General features: G+C 36.4%; 2 protein-coding genes across 3 annotated transcripts in view; one reads left to right on the top strand and one right to left on the bottom strand.

Annotated features, from left to right (window-relative positions):
• The first annotated feature begins 8 nt into the window (after nucleotides 1-8).
• LOC140165567 (uncharacterized) lies at nucleotides 9-7,176 on the top strand. The gene is made up of 8 exons (XM_072188854.1): nucleotides 9-390; nucleotides 1,059-1,319; nucleotides 2,886-2,972; nucleotides 3,717-4,007; nucleotides 4,759-4,962; nucleotides 5,446-5,556; nucleotides 6,208-6,286; nucleotides 6,471-7,176. Exons 1-8 carry the CDS (start codon nucleotides 342-344, stop codon nucleotides 7,174-7,176), a joined length of 1,788 nt encoding a protein of 595 aa, XP_072044955.1. The 5' UTR covers nucleotides 9-341.
• A 6,794-nt stretch (nucleotides 7,177-13,970) lies between these two features.
• The window catches only part of LOC140165673 (uncharacterized), a 38,656-nt gene continuing 29,081 nt past the window's right edge, over nucleotides 13,971-23,545 (bottom strand). Inside the window, exons 7-9 of one of the 2 annotated variants that reach the window (XM_072188975.1) lie at nucleotides 21,718-21,873; nucleotides 18,623-18,731; nucleotides 13,971-15,060 (exon numbers count right to left, since the gene is read on the bottom strand). In XM_072188975.1, coding sequence (XP_072045076.1) covers nucleotides 14,577-15,060; nucleotides 18,623-18,731; nucleotides 21,718-21,873 — 749 coding nt within the window. In that variant the 3' untranslated portion in view covers nucleotides 13,971-14,576. The remainder of the gene's footprint in view (nucleotides 15,061-18,622; nucleotides 18,732-21,717; nucleotides 21,874-23,545) is intronic. The other variant, XM_072188977.1, reaches the window with a different exon arrangement.

The following is a 23,545-nucleotide window of genomic DNA, read 5'->3' as shown; positions in this document are numbered from 1 at the left end:
TCCATTGCGTTGAATAGGGATTAAAAAAATAACATCGTGTACTCATTTTATTTCCTCATAAAATTTAGCAATAAAATATAAAAATTGAAACGGACAAAAATTCATCAAAATTTGCAATTCGATACTCGCATAAAAATGGCCTGCCTGGAATCGATTTTATTTTTGTTTATTTCGCCATTTTATGTGCGCGTCAGCGACTCTTTAGAAAGAGGAAATATAAATTCTTTTTATGCAAATGATGTCACTTTGATAATTAACGCTATTAATTAACTAAGTGATGCGATCAACGGACTGATGCAATATCAATAGTCGTAAAGAGAAAATCAACAAGTTGGGAGAAAATGGCGATTGCAGAATTGATTTTAATTCTTGGATTATTTGGTGGCGGAGGTATGTATTTGTTTATTTATCTGATTTCCTGTCCTGTAGCTTAATCAATTGCTATGTATTTTATCATAGTCATCTGTTATTATTTTAAATTAGATTTGAATTTGACCCCATCTTCCAAATATGGCGAGATATAATATTTATTTACTCTTCAAATATAATGATGCATGGTAATGTTTAAATTAATGACGAGTGCACACTAGCCTTTGCCTCAAGATTTACAATGGTAACCGCTTCGTGAATTTACCCCCTTCTCATATAAATTCGTAGTAAAACTTGTTGAAATGATTTTTGGCGTTTTGATGTTGTTTTCATGATACATATAGCCTAATACTCTTAAAATTTAATAAAAAGGGTTCTATGGGTTCTACATACATGACATACAGGACAGCTAATGGTAGTAGGAAATTACAAATAGCAACACACACCAAAATAGTTCTCTTTTTTTTTGGTCCAATTGGGCCTTCAGAACCTCTTTCATATGATGGCTCTTTCTGGCCTGCAGAACCTTTTTTATGTAGCCTATAAGGGTGGGTGGGTGTACCACCCCTAAGATATTTTATCCGTCATTAAAAAAAAACCGCACGCGTTTACGCCCAAACGACCTAAGCTAATCGTAGATACATCCTTTGCGCTCATTTTGGTGATAAAACTTTCGCCTTCTTTTGCAGGATGTCAACCCTTACGGCTTGCTGGAAGTCCATCACATATGCCAAATGCTGGAAGGATTGAAATATCTATTAATGAAACGTGGCATGAAATATGTTATGAAAATAATAACATATCAAGCACATCTGATTGGCAATGGAATATAGATAATGTGATTTGGGCATGTCAACGTATGGGTTATCCTGGTGCGTGGCTCGCTGGTAGAGGACGATTTGGTAACGGACTATTACAACGCTCCGTGGATTACTTCGAGTGCCTAAAAGGTATAACCAGCGTTTAGATCCTAAAACACCTCTTTTTGTTCTAAACACCAAATCATTTTCATTACTTTTCTGTATGTTTAAACGCTAAACATCTTTAGGAAGTTGATGGCTAGTGTTTAGGAATTGAAACACAAGCTGTCTTGGAATTTGACACCTGTTTTTTAGGACCTGGTTTAGGAAAATGGTGCATTTTAGGCCCGTATGCACAAAATAGTTAGCAGCTGTTAGACCAGGTCTAAAGTTAGAATTTTGTGGAATTTAGTTCCATCAGGAATGGTCCTTTATTCTTATTTCCTTCCTAGAGTAGCTAGAAAATTCTAAAGATTTAGATGCAAAGTTCATAAATAATACAAAATAACTTAAGAAAATGTAAAGGAAAATGTCCTTTCTCCTGGTACTAAATTCCACTTAGACTAGGTCTAACTTTAGACCCGGTCTAACCTGACTGCTCTGTCCAGAGAAATTCTTCATGTTCTTAGGACGTCGCGATTTTCGGATTGACGCGGTTTTCATTTTGAACTTGTAATCATTGCATTGTGAGCCCAGGAAAATTGTTCTTAAAACATTTATTCTAAAAAATAACATTTTAATGCCAGGTCATATAAAGATCACGAATACGTTTTTAAAACGTTTTTGTAAACCCGGGTGTTAAATATTTTGGGCAAACATTTAAGCAAAATATTTTGTCAACAGTTTTCGAATGTTTTGCATCACGTTTAAAAAAAATGCTTTTTGAATGTTATTAAAACATTTTTAAATCCTTTATATAACCCGACATTTAAACCTTTTCTATAAAACGTTGTGTGTTTGCTGGGATATGAGTTGATATTGAAATATGAATTTCAAAAGGGGCTGCCAAGTCTCCAGACCTAGACAGGGAGTGCCAATTTCAAATGGAGTTACCTGAATGGATGATTCCATTTAAAATCTACACCCCATGTGTGGAAGATTAAGGTCATGAGATTGTCTTCCATAGGTGTATGGATTTTAGGAATAACCAAAATTTGTTGGCGGTTGGGCTGATCCTGTCAACCAATACCATTGCAAAATGTCAGGGAGTAGTTAAATAACATTAGATTTAAATGGTTTCAAAAGACAATACCTAGTATTTTAGGTACTAGTACTTTGCAACAAATAATTCTTCCTTTTCCAACCATACCCATCCCCATAATCGTTGCATGATTATAATATTTCCATGCTTAAGGGTAGAATTCTTTTACACAGTCGCTTTGAATGGCAATACAAATTTTTTTTGTCAAAGCTTAATACCATTCGCAGGATGCTGTGAAGTACCACATCACAACAGTTTAAAATAGTTGCTAACCTTAATAATAATCATGTCACGTTAAATTTACTTTATAAGCAGAAGGCTATAGATGAGTTAACCTCAATGTTTATCAACAAAGGCAAGGGACTGGTAAATCGATATGCTTGAGTGAACCCCATGCAACCACTACACTGTTCAATAGCCTTATTGTGATGTGGCGGGAGTTTGACGTTAGAAGTCAAGTTAGTCAACTCGTCTATACATAAAAAATTCAAATGAATGTTTATATTTCTCTATAGACCATGGTGCAGTGTTGCATTGTTATCACGGACCACCTCGTAATACGAGCTGTGAACCTGGGAATGCAGCCTTTGCAATATGTGCAGGTATGACAATCATATAAAAAACCCTAATCCAAGGGCGTAGCCAGGGGATAAAATTGGGATTGCAAAAAGTAATGTGTCCTTAAAGAGGAAGCCCACCAGAGTAGTTATTCTGGGCTGAACCAAACCTGCCTGGTTATCAAATTAATCAGTGACAAGGTTATCTTTGAATTTGACAGGTGCTAATTGATGCAATAACATTAAGATATCAATTAGCACCTTTCAAATTCAGAGGTAACCTTGTCACTGATTAATTTGATAACCAGGCAGGTTTGGTTCACCCAGAAGAACTGATCTGATAGGGCTTCCTCTTTAAAATGATAAGAAATGGGACATACAATTGACAAATAGGGAAACATTTGGCTTTGCCTCTCACACACACTAAAATATTAACAGTATTCTCTTGTTAAATATGCATGGTTATCGCCATGTCAGCAAAATAGTTTAATGGTGGTTTTAACTTCAAAGCTGCTCAAAAGCTTTAATAAAGCAATCAACAAATTAATGATTATTTTTTCAATAAGTTGTGAATTAATGTAGGTTCTTTTTTGTGTGTTAAATAAAATAACGAGGTTGGGAGCACCTTTAGAATACCCTACCACATCGACGACGCCGTGAAGCTTCACTTTTTGTTTGCAAACTACACCGACGTCGTCACGAATTACTGATCAATACAAAATATGAATTTGCATAAAATGTCATGGCAATTCAAACCATGCCACCGTTTTTTCTTTCCTTTACCCATAGTTCCAGGCTACAAAGGATGCTTCAAAGATCAATTACCACGCGCAATGCCTTATGGGACGTTTGAACAAAAGGAAGAAATGAGCGTGTCTAGATGTATAAAACATTGTCGGACTATCGAGGGTGTCCCAAAATACGCCGCGGTAGAGGATGGTCGTCAGTGCTTTTGTGGTATGGCTGATACTCAATATGATCGCCACGGTAAAGAACCAGAGCGGGACTGCTCACAGACCGTTTGTCCTGGAGATGTAAATCAAGCGTGTGGTGGTATTTGGAAGATGGCTGTGTATGATAGTAAGAAACAGTCTTTTAAAATTTTTGTATTTAAAATACATCTTTATTGTAATGATTGTACGGGGACGTAGCAAGCGGGTGGCAGGGTAGACGAAGTCCAGGGGCCCCCGATGATTCAGTGGCCGCGATCAAGAGCGGAAATGAAATACGAGAAAGAGAAAGATTTTAAAATTGTCCCGCACTGCTCCTTGTCACATGGCCCCGAGATTCTTGCTACACCCCTGAACATGTACATTAAGCCTGATGTAGATTTCATAAAGCATTAAGCTGAAAATGTTGTCAAGCCGTTGTGACCTTTCATGACCACCGTAGAATCCCTATCATTTGCAAGCAATAAGCGACTGATTTGTGACTGCCAATGAACAAAGTAACGACATACTTATGAGTACAAAGGGAACTATGAACTGTTTAGACCATGGATTTGTACCATCAATGTTGAAAAGAGTGCACATTACTTATGGGAAGGGAGGTGATGGTGGTGTTAGTAAGCATTGCTTACGGGGATTTAGTTGATGCTGGTGTTCTTGGACGTTTTCTCGTCCGATTTGAGACGCTTGTCGATTCAGTAAACGCCCAAAATCGGCAGAACAGGGGAAATCGACCTTTGGCATAATATTTGGGAAATTAATGCGCATTCAAGGTAGAAAATTATTGCACAGCTTCTTAAATTGCTAATAAATATTATCCATATCAGGATTAATTATTCCTGTAATTAACATAACTTTTGTTTATCTGCTCTTGTTTCCTGCAGTAACAAAAGGCTTTTGTGGCGAGCTGACCCAGCCTAATAACGGAACCCTATTTTATGGAGCGACCTATCCTGACTTTGGTTCTTCAGCTTTGTTTCAATGTGATTCTGGATTTGTGCTCATTGGAAATAACATGACGCAATGTGTGATTGGCGGCGACCCTAATGAAGTCATTTGGAATAATGACGCACCTCCAGTGTGCGTAGGTATGTTGCCCGACGCAAATGTGTTGTGTTCAGAGGCAATCATGAAAATTGCCGCTTTTTTTTAATCGCCTGCAAATTCTATTCGTCAATTTGTGTTCTCCCTTTTTAAGGTGTAAGGGTGGTCCTGCCCCACTTGCATCCGTCTTGTGGTTATCATGGTTATATTGGTAGGGTGGGTGGGGGTGTGTTATATCAAAACCAGCTGTAGGGGAGTGTGTGTTTGTGTGCTGAATCAATGGCAGGATATGTTATTAGAAACAGGGGTTAGGATGTTGTGCCGACTGGTTGTTCAGACTATCCCAATTCACCATTCTTTTCTTCTACTGAACAAATCCTTAGGCAACGAAAAAACCCGGTTCTACGGGCCAAACCGCCCCAGATTTTGGAGTTTTTTATGAGTCATTTATCCTCTTTCACAAAGAAGAAAGAAAGCAGACCCGTGGAACAAGATTTGTTTTTGACGACTTTATTGTATTTTGTTAGATGAGAGATACATAACAACTACTCCAATCCCAACCGGCAAGCAGACACCACGAGGTGGTAACCATGGTAACGATGGTAATAAACGAAATGGATCCAGTCTCTTCATTACAGGTAAAATGATCAAAGAAATAAACGGTTATTCTGGCTCCGGTTTCATACAGGCGCTTCATGTGAATTCTAAATCATAATTATTTTCTTACTACATTAATTTTAAGTCGCAAAGACACTGCATGAGATGCAATAAGATCAGCTAATAAATGAAAGTACAGAATAAATCAAATACTGGAACTTACGTTACGTTATTAAACACGTCATTTCCTTTGAAACCATTAGACATTATCAGGCGGCTGATTCAGGTCGATCGGTCATGTGAGAGACGGTGATCAATTCCTTTCAGTGCCTGGTCCCACGCGTGTGAGAGTTGAAAGCGTGGTCCTCCTGTCCTGTTTTTGATTCTCTCCCAACCTCGGACGGCTTCGCGCACACACCTTCCAAACTGCGAGGAGTCGAACGCGTGGGACCAGGCACTGAAAGGAATTGGCCGTCTCTCACGTAACCAATCGAACTGAATCAGTCACCTGATGATGTCCGATGGTTTCGGAAGAAATGTGTAGAGCCATTTTACACAATAATGTTCATGTAAATCATAATCATACTACAATCGAGTGTGTGATTTTAATTGTCAGTCACTTTGTGCATGGTTGTCAAATTATAGCCTTAATTATTTTATAGTTAAGATGTGTTTCCCCTTCCTATTTTCAGCAATAATTGGTGCCGTCGCTCTTGCATTGTTTATTCTTATTCTCGTTGCGATCATCGTTTGTGTCTGCCTCATCGTCAGGTAAGATCAATGTTGCCTTCGACCTCACATATTTAATAACAAAACAATAATATATAATTATCTAATTATAATAATTATCTATAAATCCAGTAACTTGGTACTCACTGTGGACGTTTCGGCTTTTGATAGATAACCTTTATACATGTTATACAAACCTTCTTTCTAATTGTATGTTTACTTGCAGAGGAAGAAAGAAGACTCGACACAAACACACTGAAAACGCCACAAATCAGCAGCAGGGTAGAGTAAACCAAGGATATACGGATGACAATCCGAACAACAACCATGTAACTGTTGCTGTAATCAGCAATGGACGTCAATACCCATCTCCAACCAGATGCAATGGGAAACCACCAGATGGCACCGATGGAGAAGATTGTCGCGCAAGTTCTGCTGATTCTGGCATCGGTGGATTAGGATTAGTTGATGACGAGTATCATGGAGGAATGTCTGAAGATCATACAAGGACTCCTCCTGAAGATGATATAAATGATGCGGATATTCTTCGAAAAGACAATGCAGGAACTACCTTTGCCAGTCCTGATGATGGAGTTCCACATGAGATTGAAGAAGAGGGAGAAGATGTTGTGTCTAATATTAGCGTTGACGGTTCTACAGGTAGCCATGGTAGCGGTCATTCTAATGGTAGTGGCCATTCAAACGCTACTTATACTGCAGGAAGTGACAATGGATTACCCGAAGAGGGTGGTCAGTCTAACCAGAATCATACTAATGACACTGATGATAAAGATGATGATGATGATGGTAATAAAGATGGGGATGGAGATATTAACAAAAAGGATGCAAGAACTGATCGAGAATCGCTAAGACAGATTGAACCTGATATTAGCGAATCTGGATACACTAGTGACTACTTTGCCTTGAAGTGAATGAGTTGTGTTAGAAAAGATATATTTTGCATTGTACATATATACTGAAATGAAGGATTTATGGATTTTCCAGAAAATTATAAACAAAGAGTTCGATCACCATCTTCAAATCAAATTAAGACTTTTCCCAAGCCAATATACCCCTTAAGGTACCACCCAGGGAATTGAAACCTGGACCAGAAGCAAGTATTCTAAGCCACTAGGCCGTGTTCGTCCTTGTTTGCTGGATATGCCTCACCTGATTGGTCAGTGGCTGGGGGAGCTGAAAGGCCAGATATAACCAGTGGTACTATTACCACCCAACATTCTCCAGAGACTACAGTAATGTTTTGTTCAGTTTACCATGTATTGGGGCTCTTGCCTCTTGAATCATACTTGCCGGGATCAGGGGCGTAGCAAAAGCCTCTGGGGCACATGGACAAGGAGCAGCGCGAGACCCTTTTAACAACTCTTTTATCAGCTCTATCTCTAACCGACTTCATTTTCGCTTTTGATCAGGGCCCTCCAGGGCTCCTGGACTTCGTCCACCCTGTCCAACCGCTTCCAACGCCCTCGCCGAGATAACTATAGGGCTTGCGTATTTATATTCTGGAAATGTCTGAATTACAAATTATGTAAGCAATCATTTACAGTTTGGGGCATATTTTTTTGCCATGGGCATTTAGTTTGATGTGCATATTTACAGTAGAGTGCAATATGATAAGGTTTTTTTTTATTTTACTCCCAAGATAGTATTAGCAGCTCAACTTGCTGCTTTTAGAGATTTTGGAGAATGGAATTTGAGAAGTTATTAGTTTGAAAATTGACTAAAAACAAGCATCGCGGCCTGGCCTCCGTTTGGACGAGGCCAGGCCACAAAAGACGGTTACCATTACGGGAACAGTGTTCACCTTGCTTTGGGCATCAACTTAATAATAACCATGGTCATCTTGCCACTCCCTTATCAACAATTCATCCCCTCGAAGGACAGACCGATATTTTATATTGAATTATTCTTCAGTTATTTTAGTAAGTTAATTAGAAGTTAAAGGTTTGTCGAAGTATGGTGAACTAATATTATTATATATTATTGAAATTTACTTTAAAAAACCACCACACAATTGGCATCCCTTTGAAAATAGAAAAAGAAAACGCAAGGAGATTTTCAAAAAGGATGCCAAAATGTCAACTCAAATGTGTTTTTGTTATAAAAAGTAAATTTCAAAAATATAATAATGTGTTGGTGCTTACATATATAGCATACAGTCTGTCTAAATATGGAGAATCCATAACCAGCCTGTATCAAAATGGTATCCAGCAGATTTAGTGATTGTGGACATGACTGCCAGATCAAAATGTAATATTTGATCCATATAATGTGTTAATTAATATTATAGACAGTCATATAACAATAAATTTCGGTCATTTCAAAATTGTCCGGTATCTCTCATGAGTTTGAGCAATATGAGAGGTCTACTTTTGGAAGCAGTAACTAGCTAAACTGAGACTAGTGCAAACTTAAACATGGTGCAATATTTTTTAATGTTAATGTTTTTTAATCTTAGATAGTTTTCCGAGTGTTTGGGAACTGAAGCTGCTTCTTAACTACAGTTGTATAACACTTCAAATTAAAATTTGAATTTATCATGACACCATTTACAATGTACATAAGTAATAGTACAATATGAGGAAAGTGCTGAACGGCTCTTTTCAGAGCCACCATTTCATACTGGATAATATATGAGAACTATAATCAAAGACAGAATTAAAAAGACTTGTTTACGTCTGTCAATCAAACTCAGGCACGGTTTCTTTACGAATATCGTGATTATTGAGTTATTATTGACCGACGGTAAAACAGGGTTCCTTATGGTTAATTTTGCACCTTCAAACATACAAACCGTCTCACAAGTTAGGTCTTCTCACTGTAAAACTTTCTCTTCTGAAGGCACCATGTCAAAAATGCTCTGAAAAGTTGTTTTTTGGCCTTACAAAAGTACCGTAATTTTTCGTCATTTTCTGCGATTTCTTTCCTCCAATCAACATCAGATGAATCTTCCTTCCTTTTACGCGCTATTAACCAATCAAGTGTGGTAGGAAACTTGATGAACGTGACGTCAGACGCAAACTAATCTTTTAAATTTTGTCTTTAATCATAACTTGAACAATACTCTTTGTATGAGAAAACACTAAGAATTATAATAGTTGATATGAAAATGTATTTATACATACAGATGGACCAATTAAAATGGGTGCAACAAATGTGTTGAAGCCTTCGTATTGTATTATTCTGTAAGCACAACGCTACTGATTTTTTTTGGTAGGAAAGGTTTAATTATACTTTGTTGCCTCACTGTATGCGGGTAAAATTAGTTTATTTAATTGTGCGATATCTCCATGTCTCCCCTTTGTTATTTTTTTCCCCATTTAAATAAAAGCATGGATTGAGCACTAGCTTATCATTCTGTGGCAATACATTACCTCAGTATCTGCTTGTTACTCGCTTCAGCAGCTGGCCTCTAGACTGAATTTGATATACAATATTGCAGTTTACCTATTACCTTAATCACCCCTAGACCTTGTTTAGTTTAATTGCCTTAATATGTGGAGCTACTTTGTCATTTCGGCTTTGCCTTTCAGCAATAACTTGGTAGCCTAGGTCGGTAAATATGAAAAGAATTTAATCGTTCCCTAGGGATGTCCATTTCAAAATGGACGAGCTTTCTGAACGCAAGCGAGTGCCATCATTACAGCGCTTTGAAGCCTCTAAAGATCTTGAAAAAGGCGCTTTATAAATCCATTTGTTTATTATTTAGCTTCAGAGTAATAAAAATAACAAGATGATGCGCATCATATACATTAGGGGAACTGTCAAAGTGATGGACAGGTAGTGTCAAGAAGGGATGTCAATAAGGGAATTGTCTGTGTAGTGAAAACACCAGAGGTTAATTAACAGAGGTCTCACAGAGAGGTCTACTTCATTCAGGAGGAACATCATATCCTTTGTCCCTATTGCGCTATTGAAAATGTCTGCAGTACTAGTAAAATGGATATGCCAAGCTTCAATGAACTTCCATTGCAGACCACTTGGTGTTCATGTCCAAAATCTTGGTACTGCCACCGTAAATGTCATGTTGGTTTTGCCACATATGTTCAGCGACTGCTGATTTTTATGTGTTGCCAGAATCAATGTCTCTTCGGTGTTCACTAGTTCTCTTCTTGAAAGTTCTACCAGTTTTACCGATGGTCACACGATACACAAGAGCTCACAAGGAATATATAGCTCATATCAGGATATCGTTGGGAATATGGTCCTTGTGGTGTATAAGTTGCTGTCTCAGAGTATTGGTCGTCTTGTTGAAGTATACACGAAGGGTTTTTTTTAATCTGAAACACTTTACATATAGCTTCAGATATCTCAGCTACGTGCGGCAAGAAGACAGTAGCATTATATTTAGGATCATGAGTTGTGTCGGTTCTGGCAGGTCGGCAGGACTATCATTGAGACCGGGCATTGAGACAGTAGGACTTGTGAAAACCTTTGATTTCAGATAGCCCCACAATTTGATTTTGGTATGGGGGCCATTCCACTTAGTGATTCAAAGCAATCATATGTTTGTCAAACAATTCTGCAAGGCGTTCCGTCACGGTTCTCCTTCTGTGTTAAGGAGCACCATCTTGTGTGCACCAAGCACGTTGTTTTGTTCTTTATTGACTTTGCGCAACTGCATTTTTACTTGGCGCAAACATAGCCACTGAGTCCTTAGTAATAGTAGTCACACGCAGGTGATTTTACAGTTGTGGGTGGGGAAGAAGTTGATTCCAACTAGAGCATATTGACCAAATACCTTACATTTTAAAATCTAGGGGCATTTATTAAACGGTTAAGTTTATTTTGATATACACTGCATAGCCTATTCGTAATTGTTTATTGTAAAAGACACATCAGAAATACATTGCAAACTTAATTTCATTTAATATTCAAATAAGGACGTTTTTATGCCATATAATGTACATTGGTATTCTTGATTATATCTATGTAAAAAAATAAACTAAAAATGATTGAAGTATATACAATTTAAATTCTAATATGTACAGTGTATTTATGCGCAAAGAATAATAATATAATTATGAAGATACGTCCAAAATAATAATTAGCCATAATATCCATCCAACTTAGCTCAGATGAATAAATAAATAAATAAATAAATAAATAAATAAATAAATAAATAAATAAATAAATAAATAAATAAATAAATAAATAAGAACTTATTGAAAAATGGAGGAGGGACAGAAAGGGACAGAAAGAAAACAGAGAAAGAAAAAGGAGAAAACAGAAAAAAAAAGAAATAATAGAAGGAATGAAATATGAAAGGGGGAAAGAAAAAAGAAATAAGACAAAATTGCTCGAGTAGATAATGAAGAAAAGATAAGAGGAAGAAGAGTAAATAAGAGGAACGGACAAGGAAAAACACTTTTCACCCAATGGATATCATAAAAAAGACAGATATGTCATAATTAGAACCACTGAGCGGCCAATAGCTGCATTTTTCTAGCTCGAATTTAACACCTCATTTATTGAAATCGGTCAAGAAATAACAACACTGTGGTGCAAAATCCCAAGGAAGATGCAAACTGAATCAAAAGTTGCAGTTTTTATCCATTATTTATTTATTGCACACAAAGCGATCTCTAACAAAAACTAACGCCGTGCTTTACATTGATTAGTATATTAAAATGCAACTTTAGATTTCGTTCCTTCCGTGGGTTGAGATAACCGTTTCTTTAATTTTCAACCGATTTCAAAAACGAGAGCCAAAGGGTACATGTATTAGCTGCTGGTTTTAATTTGAACATATTTGTCTACCGGTAACAACTGAAGAAGAGTTTCATGAATGTAATCATATTTGTCTTTGTTTAGGATATGCATGGGTGAACATAACTGGTACCTTAATGTGCGGTGTGTATTGCAAGCAGTGTCGTCAATCCGTCTTGTAAAGCATTATAGAAATGTGGCTAATTTTGTCAAAAAATGTGTGAGGGAACATGTTCCCGTATTTCCCACAAGATTAACGCCCCTGCTTGCAAACAACATTGAATCAATCATTAGCAAGTTATACCAATCAGCAGTCCGTACTGCGACAACAAATATCTTGTCTGAAGATAGTGAAGTACCTTCACCTTCGGCGTGATCACACATACTTATGATTAATTTCTTCCTTAACTACGTCCTGTGTTTCAAGTTAATCTCTCTGTATTACAAGTAGTATAGACCAATATACATAATTACAAGATCGATGTTGTAGACAAATGCTAAATAACTAGCTAGCGCCATAAGAAAATAACAATAGTAATAATAATGAATAGAAAAATAGATAAATATCGAAAAAGTAACTTATCATTTTGAACAAATTACATTATTGCCAATTGAACAGTCGTCGTATTCCAAAAGCAATTGCAAGAATTTTGGTCATATTAATGGATCTCGAAGAAGTCATACCTTAGACAATTAGGCCGTGTAAAATTAATATTTTGGTTCTCGTCCCTCCTCCTCAATTTCTGGGATTTGTCAGATTTTTAAAATTTTTTTAGATTTTTCAATTTTTTAGACTTGGAATGATTTATGAAATCTTCATACATATAAATAAGTTTATTAGAGAACAAGCATCACTTCCAAGTCTTTTTGTGGTACTCTAGGGGGTTTATCCCTCAGAATCTCACATTTGAAAAAAAAAAAAAAAAAAAGGGCCTCATCGTTTCCTCGAGCACTGTTGGAAAAAACCGAAAACTACTGACAATGCTAATTTTACATTGAAAAAAAAAAAAAAAAAAAAACACCTCCCTCCCTCATCAATTCATGAAAATCCTCTGGACGAGAACCAAAACATTAATTTTTACGGCCTTATATCAATCAAAATACCGTACTTGTCTGAAGATCGTGAAGCACCTTCACATTTGATGTGATCACACACACTGATATGATTAATTTCTTCCTTAACTACGTCCTGTGTTTCAAGTCAATCTCTCTGTATTACAGACCAATATAATTATATAATTATAAGGTCGATGTTGAAGACAAATCCCAAATAACTAGTCAAACCCATAAGAAACCACATTCGTGTTTCTTATAAGAAAAAAGTAATGGTAAATAAAAAAAAAAGATAAATAAGTACAAAAGAAGAAGAAGAAGAAGAAGAAGAAGAAGAAAAACATCTTATCCATTTGAAAACATTACATTACATTATTACCTATTGCAGTCTTCATATTCCAAAAGCAATTACAAGAATCTTGGTCATATTAATGGATCTCGAAGAAGTCACACCTCCGTAATTCATTAACAAATTACATCAATCAAAATTCCGTACTTCTACGACCGTACTTCTTGTCTGAAGATCATGGAGCACCTCCACATTTGGCGTGATCACACACACTGTTATGATTAATTTATTCCTTGACCATGTTAACTACGTCCTGATTTTGAAGTCAATAACTAGCTAAAGGTATGGCCAAATCCATAAGATATAACATTCATGTTTCTTATAAGGAAATAATAATGATAAGTAAAAAAAATAGATAAATAACGAACAAAACCACATTATCCCATTGAAAACATTACATTATTGCCTATTGCACAGTCTTCTTATTCCAAAAGCAACTGCAAGAATCTTGGCCATATTAATGAATCTCGAAGAAGGCACACCTCCATAATTCATTAGCAGATATATCAATCAAAATTCAGCACTAGTCTACGACTTATATCTTGTCTGAAGATCGTGAAGCACTTTCACAGTGATCACACACACACAGAGATATGATTAATTTACTCCTTAACCATGTTTACTACGTCCTGATTTTCAAGTCATTTTCCATCATTCATTAGCAAATTATATCAATCAAAATTCCATACTTCTTCGACCGTACTTCTTGTCTGAAGATCATGTAGCACCTTTACATTTTGGCGTTATCACTCACACTGATATAAATAATTTCTTCCTTAAACGTCCTGTTTTTAAAGTTAATCTCTCTGTATGACTTCTTATTGCAAAAGCAATTGTAAGAATCTTAATATTAATAGATCTCGAAGAAAGAAGGTAAACCCCATTATTTAATAGATATCTATATTAGATATAGTTATATCAATCAGCAGTCCGTACTTGAACGGCATCTATCTTGTCTGAAGATCGTGAAGCACCTTCACCTTTGGTGTAATCACGCACAATGATATAATTAATGTCTTCCTTAATTACGTCCTGTGTCTCCATATTATATCTTTGTATTAACTGCAAGTATAGCAATACGCATTCTTTGAGGATTCACAAATTACAACACCTGCTCGAACACGATTTTATCTGAACATCATGCATTGTAAATTGTTAGTGTTATTTTCTGTTGTATAACAATAACATCACTATAGCATTATTTCAAATAACCACCGCATAATGTGTTTCATCATCTTCTTGCCTATATCTACTCAATTCTCCATTTCTGAAACTACGCACGCTATCATTACGAACGCTTGAATGGTGTTTTTTAAAGTTCAATGTATTTCCATTACTGTACATCTGTGGGTCATCATTTTGTGTGAAACTTTTCACGCGTCTCGCAGATTGTGGCATGGCATTGATAGTAGAAACCATTAGATTATGCATAGAATTGTGCGAAGGTCCGCTGTTTGCTCCAAAGTCTTGCTGTTGCCATGCAGTATATGGATCGTCTAAATGAAGACCACCTGGTGCTGTCTTCGTCTTCTGCTGTATCTGGTCGTCTTCTTTCTGTTTGCGCATGCGTGAAATGTCACTTTTCCGTGGAGGTCTAAGAGGTTCGTATCTCGAGTCTAATTCATAGCTTGGATTGTATAGCAAATCTTGGTAGTTTTTGTCGGTTTTAGCGTCGGCAACCACTTTCCTGTGAGACAGAAAATAAATTGATAACATGGTTATTATTTAAGGTAATAGAGCCAAATAAGTTCGGTCTTTCGATCGACCATCTATGCTCGGTCGATCCTGATTATTTATGAAATACCAATTAATTGCATTTTCTTAATCTCTGCATCTGCTTCTGTAGTATACTGTGCAAACTCCTTAACAGGGTAGCTAAAACAGCTATAAGAGTCTCTGATGTCAGCAATTATAACGTATTCCATTGAGCTGCAGTTCTTGTTGAATATCCATACTTGCAACAGTCTTTGGTTGTGGTCGCATAAAGGAAACGGATGAGGTCTATCTGGTACATTGTCTTGGTCTGGTACCAGCGGGGAATTTATTAATGTTGATGGAGACAACCTGAATAATGTGCTGTATACAGAAGAGACAGTCGAGCGCTTGAGTCTCCTTTCTTCCAAGCGCTTTCATTCAAGCTCGCAAACCACAATATTAGTTGATGGATCATTAGTAACAAGCATCGAAGCAGCATCGACGGTCGGTCCAACGATCGAACAAATTTAGCTCATTATTACATGAATGCTACTGACAATTTCCATTGTGCTCATAATTGTTATACTTGTCATCAGTTACAACATCAACCATGAATCCTCCTCTTACTTTCATAATCATAAATGTATCTTTCAGTAAATATATTTATCAATGCATTAGACTATATTATTTTGTGTTGTTTTATACGGTCCACAACTTATAAGTTCCCCCCTAATACTTTTTTAAAATAAGTCAAAAATATTTTACGAAAGGTAACAATGTCAAAAGATATGTATAGCCCTATTTGCTTTACACAGGTGAACCAATTTATAGCGTCACACGTCATTGCGTTCAGTCACAATGGTTAATTGTTTAAGAAAAGAGGCCGTTTTAAAAAGTTGCACCCGAGTCCATAGCAGTCAGGTTTTCTTTAACAAGCACCTGAATAGACCTGGCCTACTGTATTGTTTGAGAGCTGACTCCTATGTACTTAGATGCAACTTTTAGCACTGTTTAAAACGGTATCTTTTTTACAAAATGAACCATTGTTACTGAACGCAATGACGTGTGACGCTATAATTTGGTCCATATGTGTAAAATTAATACGGCTACCCGTACCTTCTTTATCACGTTTGCATTTTGTCAAATATTTTCCGATTTATTTTGAAAAGTATTTAGGGGGAACTTGTGGACCCTATATATGGACTATTCCAATTGGAATCCATATACCCCTAAATCTCCCACACATATAATGTGATTATTCTTTTTAATCTGAAGCCAGCCATTCCTGTAGTCCACATACAAATGCACACTCCTTGTGTGGAAGATTAGTTCATGTCTTTCATAGGGGGTGTATGGGTTTCAACTGGGATAGTCTAATGGCGTTTCTGTGGCATCTACATCTCGCCACTCATTCCTATACTTTGTAATACTAAATATTGTTTCATCATAGAGTATGTATTATGTAGATGTATAATTGTATATATATTAAGTACAAATACGTCTACTCTGCAATACATTATTATTACACTTGTACCAATGTGTACAGGCTGTATCGAAATGGTACCTATCAATTTGGATGATAATTGAAAAGCCTGAGTTTTCCTAAGGCAAGATTGGATACTAGCTTGCACATATCACCTAGGTTTCATTATCATTGAGGTATAGGACTTTTTATTTTTTCTGAGAAGAGCAGGTAGGGCAACTGCTTGATTATATTTCTACATGTTCATACCACATACTCTGTAAATTTTAGAAAATTCGCATGAGTCCGTTTTCTTTAAATCACATTTTGTTCCTAAAATGGGGTTATAGCGCCCTCAACGGGCACTCTCTCCATAGGGCTACATGTAAAGACCAGTTATAGACAAATGGCCCTAATATAAAACGGACTCGTGCGAATTTCCTCAAATTTTGCATATGATGTAGATTTAACATCTGGAATATAATGCAAGTGATGTCGTTGCTGCTCTTCTAAATTCATTTTTAAAATGTCCGCCCCAGACCAAGGTATACTCTCCAAATTTCCAGAATGCATATATACTTTATTACTTGCTACACAATTTATCTATAAATTATGTGGATCTTAGGCCAAAAAAAAAATTGTTTGCTTGCCCTCGAATGGATTTTAAAAATTGGGTCGGTCGGTCGGGAAAAGTTTTTTTTTTCCGTTTCCCAGAAACAGACATGGCGAATACCGAATGCAATTAATGGTTCAAGCATTTCCGTAGAAGCAACATCACGCCATGGTCCAGCATCTGTGCTCGCCACTTGCACCTTAAACAATTGTAGCTCTTCTACATGTAGGCCTACGTTTAATGAAGTGTACAATTCTCCTACATGTAGTGTTTTCTGCTTTTCAAAACTATCATATTAATCAGCGTGTTCGGTCCCTTGCTTCACCTGTACAGCTAGCGCTACTCGTGTTCTGTCGCTGTCCGCCATGTTTAAAGTGAAATCATATTATACCGAGCGATTTGTGCTCTTAATAAAAGAAGCCTCAACAAACATGTTGACAAAAATAGTGCAATGTTAATTCCTAGTCGATACGAACAAATATCATGAATCTAAATATTTATAAACAAGAAATGAATATCGGGTACAACTGTTTTCAAATTTTATCTACTTTTACCATATTTTAACATCTGCTATATTGTATCCATTCTTGCACGATATGCACGGTTATATTTTGCCTGTAAATAAACTCATCCCTAGATGCGCCGTCCGAAATGTGCAGGTGGATAGCAAATTGTATTAGAGCTTAGACGCTGAGGTGGTATACGAAATTGCGGAACCCGACAGTCAGGCACAGCCGGACACGTAAACAAGCAGGATATGGTATTTTACAACGTTTCTTTTAAATCATCGGTTTTTCAGACGAAAAATACATGCCATTTTTGGGAAAATCGCAAAAAAACCAACTTTTTTCAACAAAAAAAGTTCTACGGTCGGGACTGCCGAGACGGTCGGTCGGACGAGGGCAAGCAAACAACTTTTTTTTGGTCTAATACGTTGAATTTTGATGTGTCAGACTCATCCATATTATCAATGAAAATTGATGGGTGCTAATCATTTTGATACAGCTGGTATTGTGATGAAAGTAAATCTGAACGGAACATAATCTTACATACTGACCTAGGTGGTGAATGTATTGTTAAATACATTTTGAATATTTATAACATATTAATGACTTTTAAAAATGCACACTAGTTTTCCACGTTGTTGTTGTTTAATTTAAATATTCATTAATAGAATTTAGGGTATATCGATTTCGATCGTTTATAGATAGCGGGTGTGCAGAAAAAAAAAAAAAAATTGTGCAGGTGAAAAGCGTCATTTTTGGCAATACGAGAATACTGTTGTGACATGATGCTTACATTAACGTCAAGGGAGCAGTTCGAACTTTCAAATACCGTGTGTTTCATTCATTTTGGTTTTGGCAATGCAGAGATCTACTTCACTAAACGCAAATGTATGAAAACCCTTTTGTGCCACGTTTTAGAAAATTTAATAGAATGTTATGTCCAAATACGTGTATACAATACTCTTAGTCTTACCGTCTTGCAAATTTTCCTCGGACTAAAACAAATATAAAGACTGGAACACAAAGAGCTAATACCACAACAAAAGCTATCACTAAAACGATGCCAGGTCTGTCAGCCAATACTGTCAAATAAAAAATCAAGAGAATATACAGAGTGAGAATAAATTTATGACTTATGAAGCCTTATGGATAGACATGAAGCCTTATAATGCCTTATGAATACTTATGAAGCCTTGTGAAGCCTTATGAAGACTAATGAAGGTGCATGAAGCCTTTTAAAGGCGTATGAAGCCTTCGAAAGACACATGAAGCCTTATGAAACCTTATGAAGCCTTATGAAGCCTTATGAAGACTAATTAAAACTCATGAAGCCTTTGAAGCCATATGAAGACTTGTGAAGCCTTACGACAATAACATGTACACTACCAGATTCCTATTGCTGCCACCCCAGATGTACACTAGTGCCCTGCTGCTTCATCATTGGTACTCTGAGTACTCATGTAGGTACTCCGTACACACATCGGAATTACATGTAAATCATACACACTGGTACTGGATTGGTGCCACACTACTGAAGAATACTACTGAAGAATAGCCACACAGTAACTTTACAGCAGTGTACCGCTTGGGTTGTCAGCAATAGCAATCTGGTAGTGTTTAACATCCGCTTTCAAAAACACATATCATTAAACATCAACATTAACATTTAATACTGACATTAATCACAATTGTCATTATTTTCCATATATTTTAAAGATTTATATAAAATAGAATTCCATAACCTATGATAACTTTGGTTTCTAAAATAATAACAGGTCATGTTGTTTACGTTATCATGCTTAATGTTATTTACGTTATCATGCCCATTTAGTTACTTTTTTATTGTCGAGAACCTATCAATTTATTATGACATCCATATAATCCGGCCGAATAGGTTTCATTATGATTCATGTTGCAGTAGGCCACATGAATTAATGGGAAAATTAAGGACTTTTTTTTTCAAAACTAATTCAGCTATTTTATTATCTTGTAGGAAGATACCAAAGTATTCTAGAATACTTTGAAGATACCGTAGAATGCTATATACAAGCATGCCTTTAATTTCTTTTGACGAAAGTTTGAGCAAGTACGGTGATTATTACTGATACAGGCGACTCATGTACAAACATATTAATGTAAGACCAATCTATTGAAATGTTTTTGTGGAGGGTGTGTGCCTTTCGACTCTTTCGTCAAAAATAAAAACCACCACACCACTCATTTTTACAGGCATAATTATATGCTTGCAGGTAGAATTCTATAGTATTACACCATAGGTATTTGAGGAATCCTATGATTACACGATCTGAAGGAACTACTCATTTGTGTGCCGCGTTTCATAATTGCATTTGTACATTCATCGAATGACCTTTGAAAATGTTGGTACAAAAACTCATACTCTGCAACTTCAGGTCAAATTTTGCTCTATGATTGTTTAATTGAAGTTTAATATTGAACTATGCAATTGGGATGAGGCCATTGTGGTTCATACTGGGAATGGATTGCAAACCATGATCAGTGTTTATAAAAGTCAAACTAAATTCAATTTGCAAGCTACTTGGTGAAATTCAATATGATCAGATAATCTTAAAAAGCCAAGTCATGAATCCTTCTAAATTACCTTAAACTAGACGCTATTAAAAATGACGGATGATACGCGTATCAGGTGGCAAAAGGGTCCACCCATGCATTGACGTCATATTTGTCAGAGGCAATGTACAGCCGGGATGATGCTACATTATTCACCGTTGGCGTATATAGTATGTCATACAGTATTGAAATGATTTTCATGTTTTGGCAAGGGTTTCATGGTTTACATCCAAAGTTTAGTTGACATATTTGGTGCACTTGTTTATTTAATCAATCTGTGCAATGTTTTTATGCTTGTGAAAGTTGGAACTTGGCATATCCTTTTCAATTTTGATCACTAACGACTTAGGCAACTTGATGGAAACGACAGTGTCCGACAACAATTTAATTCGCTAGTATTTATCATTTATTTATTTATATATTTATTTATTTGGCATATTATTCTAGATTTATTTTGGCATTACATGGTTCTTTTATATTGCAATTTAGTTCATAAAACAATTATGGCGATTTAAGTTGATCAAGTAATCGCCTTTAACCTGTTTTACGCATTTGTTTTACTTTACGTAACCCGTTTAATCTGGGAGATTAGAACACTTATCCGATAAAGAAACATCGGACATTGACACTCTTCAAAATTAACCCAGAATACGTATATTTTAGTTAGCTAAACAAGTTGTAACAAAAGAAATAATGATAATACAAACAAAACAAGACATTACAACTGAACAAAACAATGCATTAATATAGCTTATTGTAAGCAATGGTTCCACAGCACGTTACAGGACAACACCACGTGACAGGACAATATCACGTGACAGGACAATACCACGTGGACAAACGTTTGACGATGACGCAGTATATCTGAATAAAAAATGACGGGCCAAAAGGTATTATAATTCCGTGCTAAAATTTCTAAATACCAGAATGATCATGTAAAGCAAGCAAGAATTTTGTAAAGCTTTCTGTACAAGATCAATTACTTTCTAAATTTATAAGATTAAAAAAATGCGACGAGGGACAAATTCAAGCTTAGATTAAAGATTCACAATCTAATATATTGAGCTAATCTGAATCAGATTACCATATTAAAGATTCAAATTCAAATCTATTAGATTAACTTTTTAAATCATAGCATGGATTAATCTTGGATTAATCCAGAAACTAATCAAAGACTGATCCAAATTAAGGTTAAAAATTCAATCTAATGGTTTTGCATTTTAATCTATTAGATTAAGAATTTTTAATCGAATAGATTAACTTTTTAATCTTAGGAATTTAGAGAGTAATGCTGATTCATATATTCACTAAATCAGAACGTAACCAAGAATGTAAGTAACATTTGGAAATTAAATAATATGAACCTATGTTATACTTGAATCTCTATCAAAGAGCGATCGATCATTGACTGAACGCGATTAATTAATGTGTAAAACGGATTTGGTCATTTTTCTTTCAGACAATCTGCGAAGTTAATACCTTTCGTCAATGACGCTTTAGCATTGTCCTGGGGAGCATCAGCTTTACCATTGCCCAGGGGAACATCGGCTTTAAAATTAAATGTTATGCTCAAAGAGGCTTCCGAAGTCGGAGGTGGCGAGGTTAGTGAAGAATTGTCCGATTCGTATTCTGGGTCTAGTAAGTAAAACGGAAAGAAAACTCTGTTGATCTCATGCAATTGATCATGCGTAAACAATAATTCATGCGGAAACGTAAATACACTTGAGCGCTGATAGGATGTAGGGCGTATAACATTTCCGGAGTCACGTCACAGTCCGACGGTTTCTGACCAGCAACAGGCATCATTCATAGTGCATCAACCGAGTGAACAAGGAATAGTGATACATTCCGAAAGCTCTCAGGTGAGCAAAATTATGCTTTGAGTAACTGTTAAACTATCTCAGTAAAATTCTGTTTTGGTTTTAGCGCACAAACAAGTTTGAATTGGAATTGAGATCATTTCTCTGAAAACAATGTTTCATTGATTTTGTTTTCAGCCTCATACATTGATAACAGCAAAAATCAGAATCTCTATTGATTTAAATTGTGAGGAAAATTATTTTGTTATATTACAAGGCGCTATCTGCAATAGCTGTCCTATAAATAGACAGAAGACAATTAATGCGGACTGTAATGTATACATCTAAAATATATCACATGGCAGCTATTGCAGACGGGCCTTCTTGCCATGGACGAATAAGATAACAGCACAGAGGAGTAAGATAAAACAGAGCGCGTACCACCAGTCAAAGTCCCCGTGTATTGTATGCTACCAGTTCTTGCATATTCATGAGGGCCGATTGTTCGTTTATTCGCGCCTGACAATCACGCCAGCGTTGCGTGCCTTCGTGTATACGCGATAGAGCGTTGCGTGCTTTCGCGATTACTCGCGATAGACCGTGCAAATACGCGGTAATTGCCTAGCAGTCTCGCCTGGCGCATTTCATGGAACAATCGGCCCTCATTATCGGATGAGGCGGAGACTTTGACTGGTGGTACGCGCTCTGTCTTATCTTACTCCTCTGTGGATATAACAGACAAACTCTAAACAGTCAAAGTCTCAGCATCACCCGATAATGAGGGCCGATGTTCTATGAAATGCGACAGGCGAGACTGCTACGCACGTTCCGCGTATTTTTACGATCTTTCGCGTAAACGCGAAGGCACGTAAAGCTCTATTGCGTATACGCGAAGGCACGTATCGCTGGCGTGATTGTTAGACACGGCACAATCGAACAGTCGGCCCTTATGAATATGCGAGAATTCGCAGCATACAATGCACGGGGACTTTGACTGTTGATAAGTAGTCGTTCAGATAGGATAGATTCGGTTTTGAAAGGTTAATGATTGAGATAATGAAATGACTGTTTAAAGTATATATAAGCAAAAATAGGAAAATTATAAATAGACTTATGTTAACCTTAGCATGAGCAAATAAAAAATATTAAAGGCATTTCAAGTTTCGTCGTCTTAATGTACAACAGATATGGTATATTAAATGACCTCCTTTTGAGGTATGTGTGTATTTTGGTATATGGACGTAGTTTTGGGTAGTTTGTTCCAAATTTTCTGAAAAAATAGCCCACGTAGTACGTTTTTAAAATTTGCCAAAAATTTCCGGAAATTTGGCAAATAGTACAGCTGTTATAACCTGACGCATTGTGTACTTTTTGGTAGAAGCATGAGAATTTCCACACATCAAATGTGATGCGATCAAGCAAAATCAGTCGGAACTCGGAGATATTAAATTTTCAGTTTCTTATAAGATAGTAAGAGGCATTTACAAAGTGCATTTTGCAGAAAACCC

This window comes from Amphiura filiformis, chromosome 12, assembly GCF_039555335.1.
Source record: "Amphiura filiformis chromosome 12, Afil_fr2py, whole genome shotgun sequence".
NCBI lineage: Eukaryota > Metazoa > Echinodermata > Ophiuroidea > Amphilepidida > Amphiuridae > Amphiura > Amphiura filiformis.
Note: the sequence above shows the minus strand (reverse complement) of the source record. Positions and strands in the feature narration are given on the sequence as shown.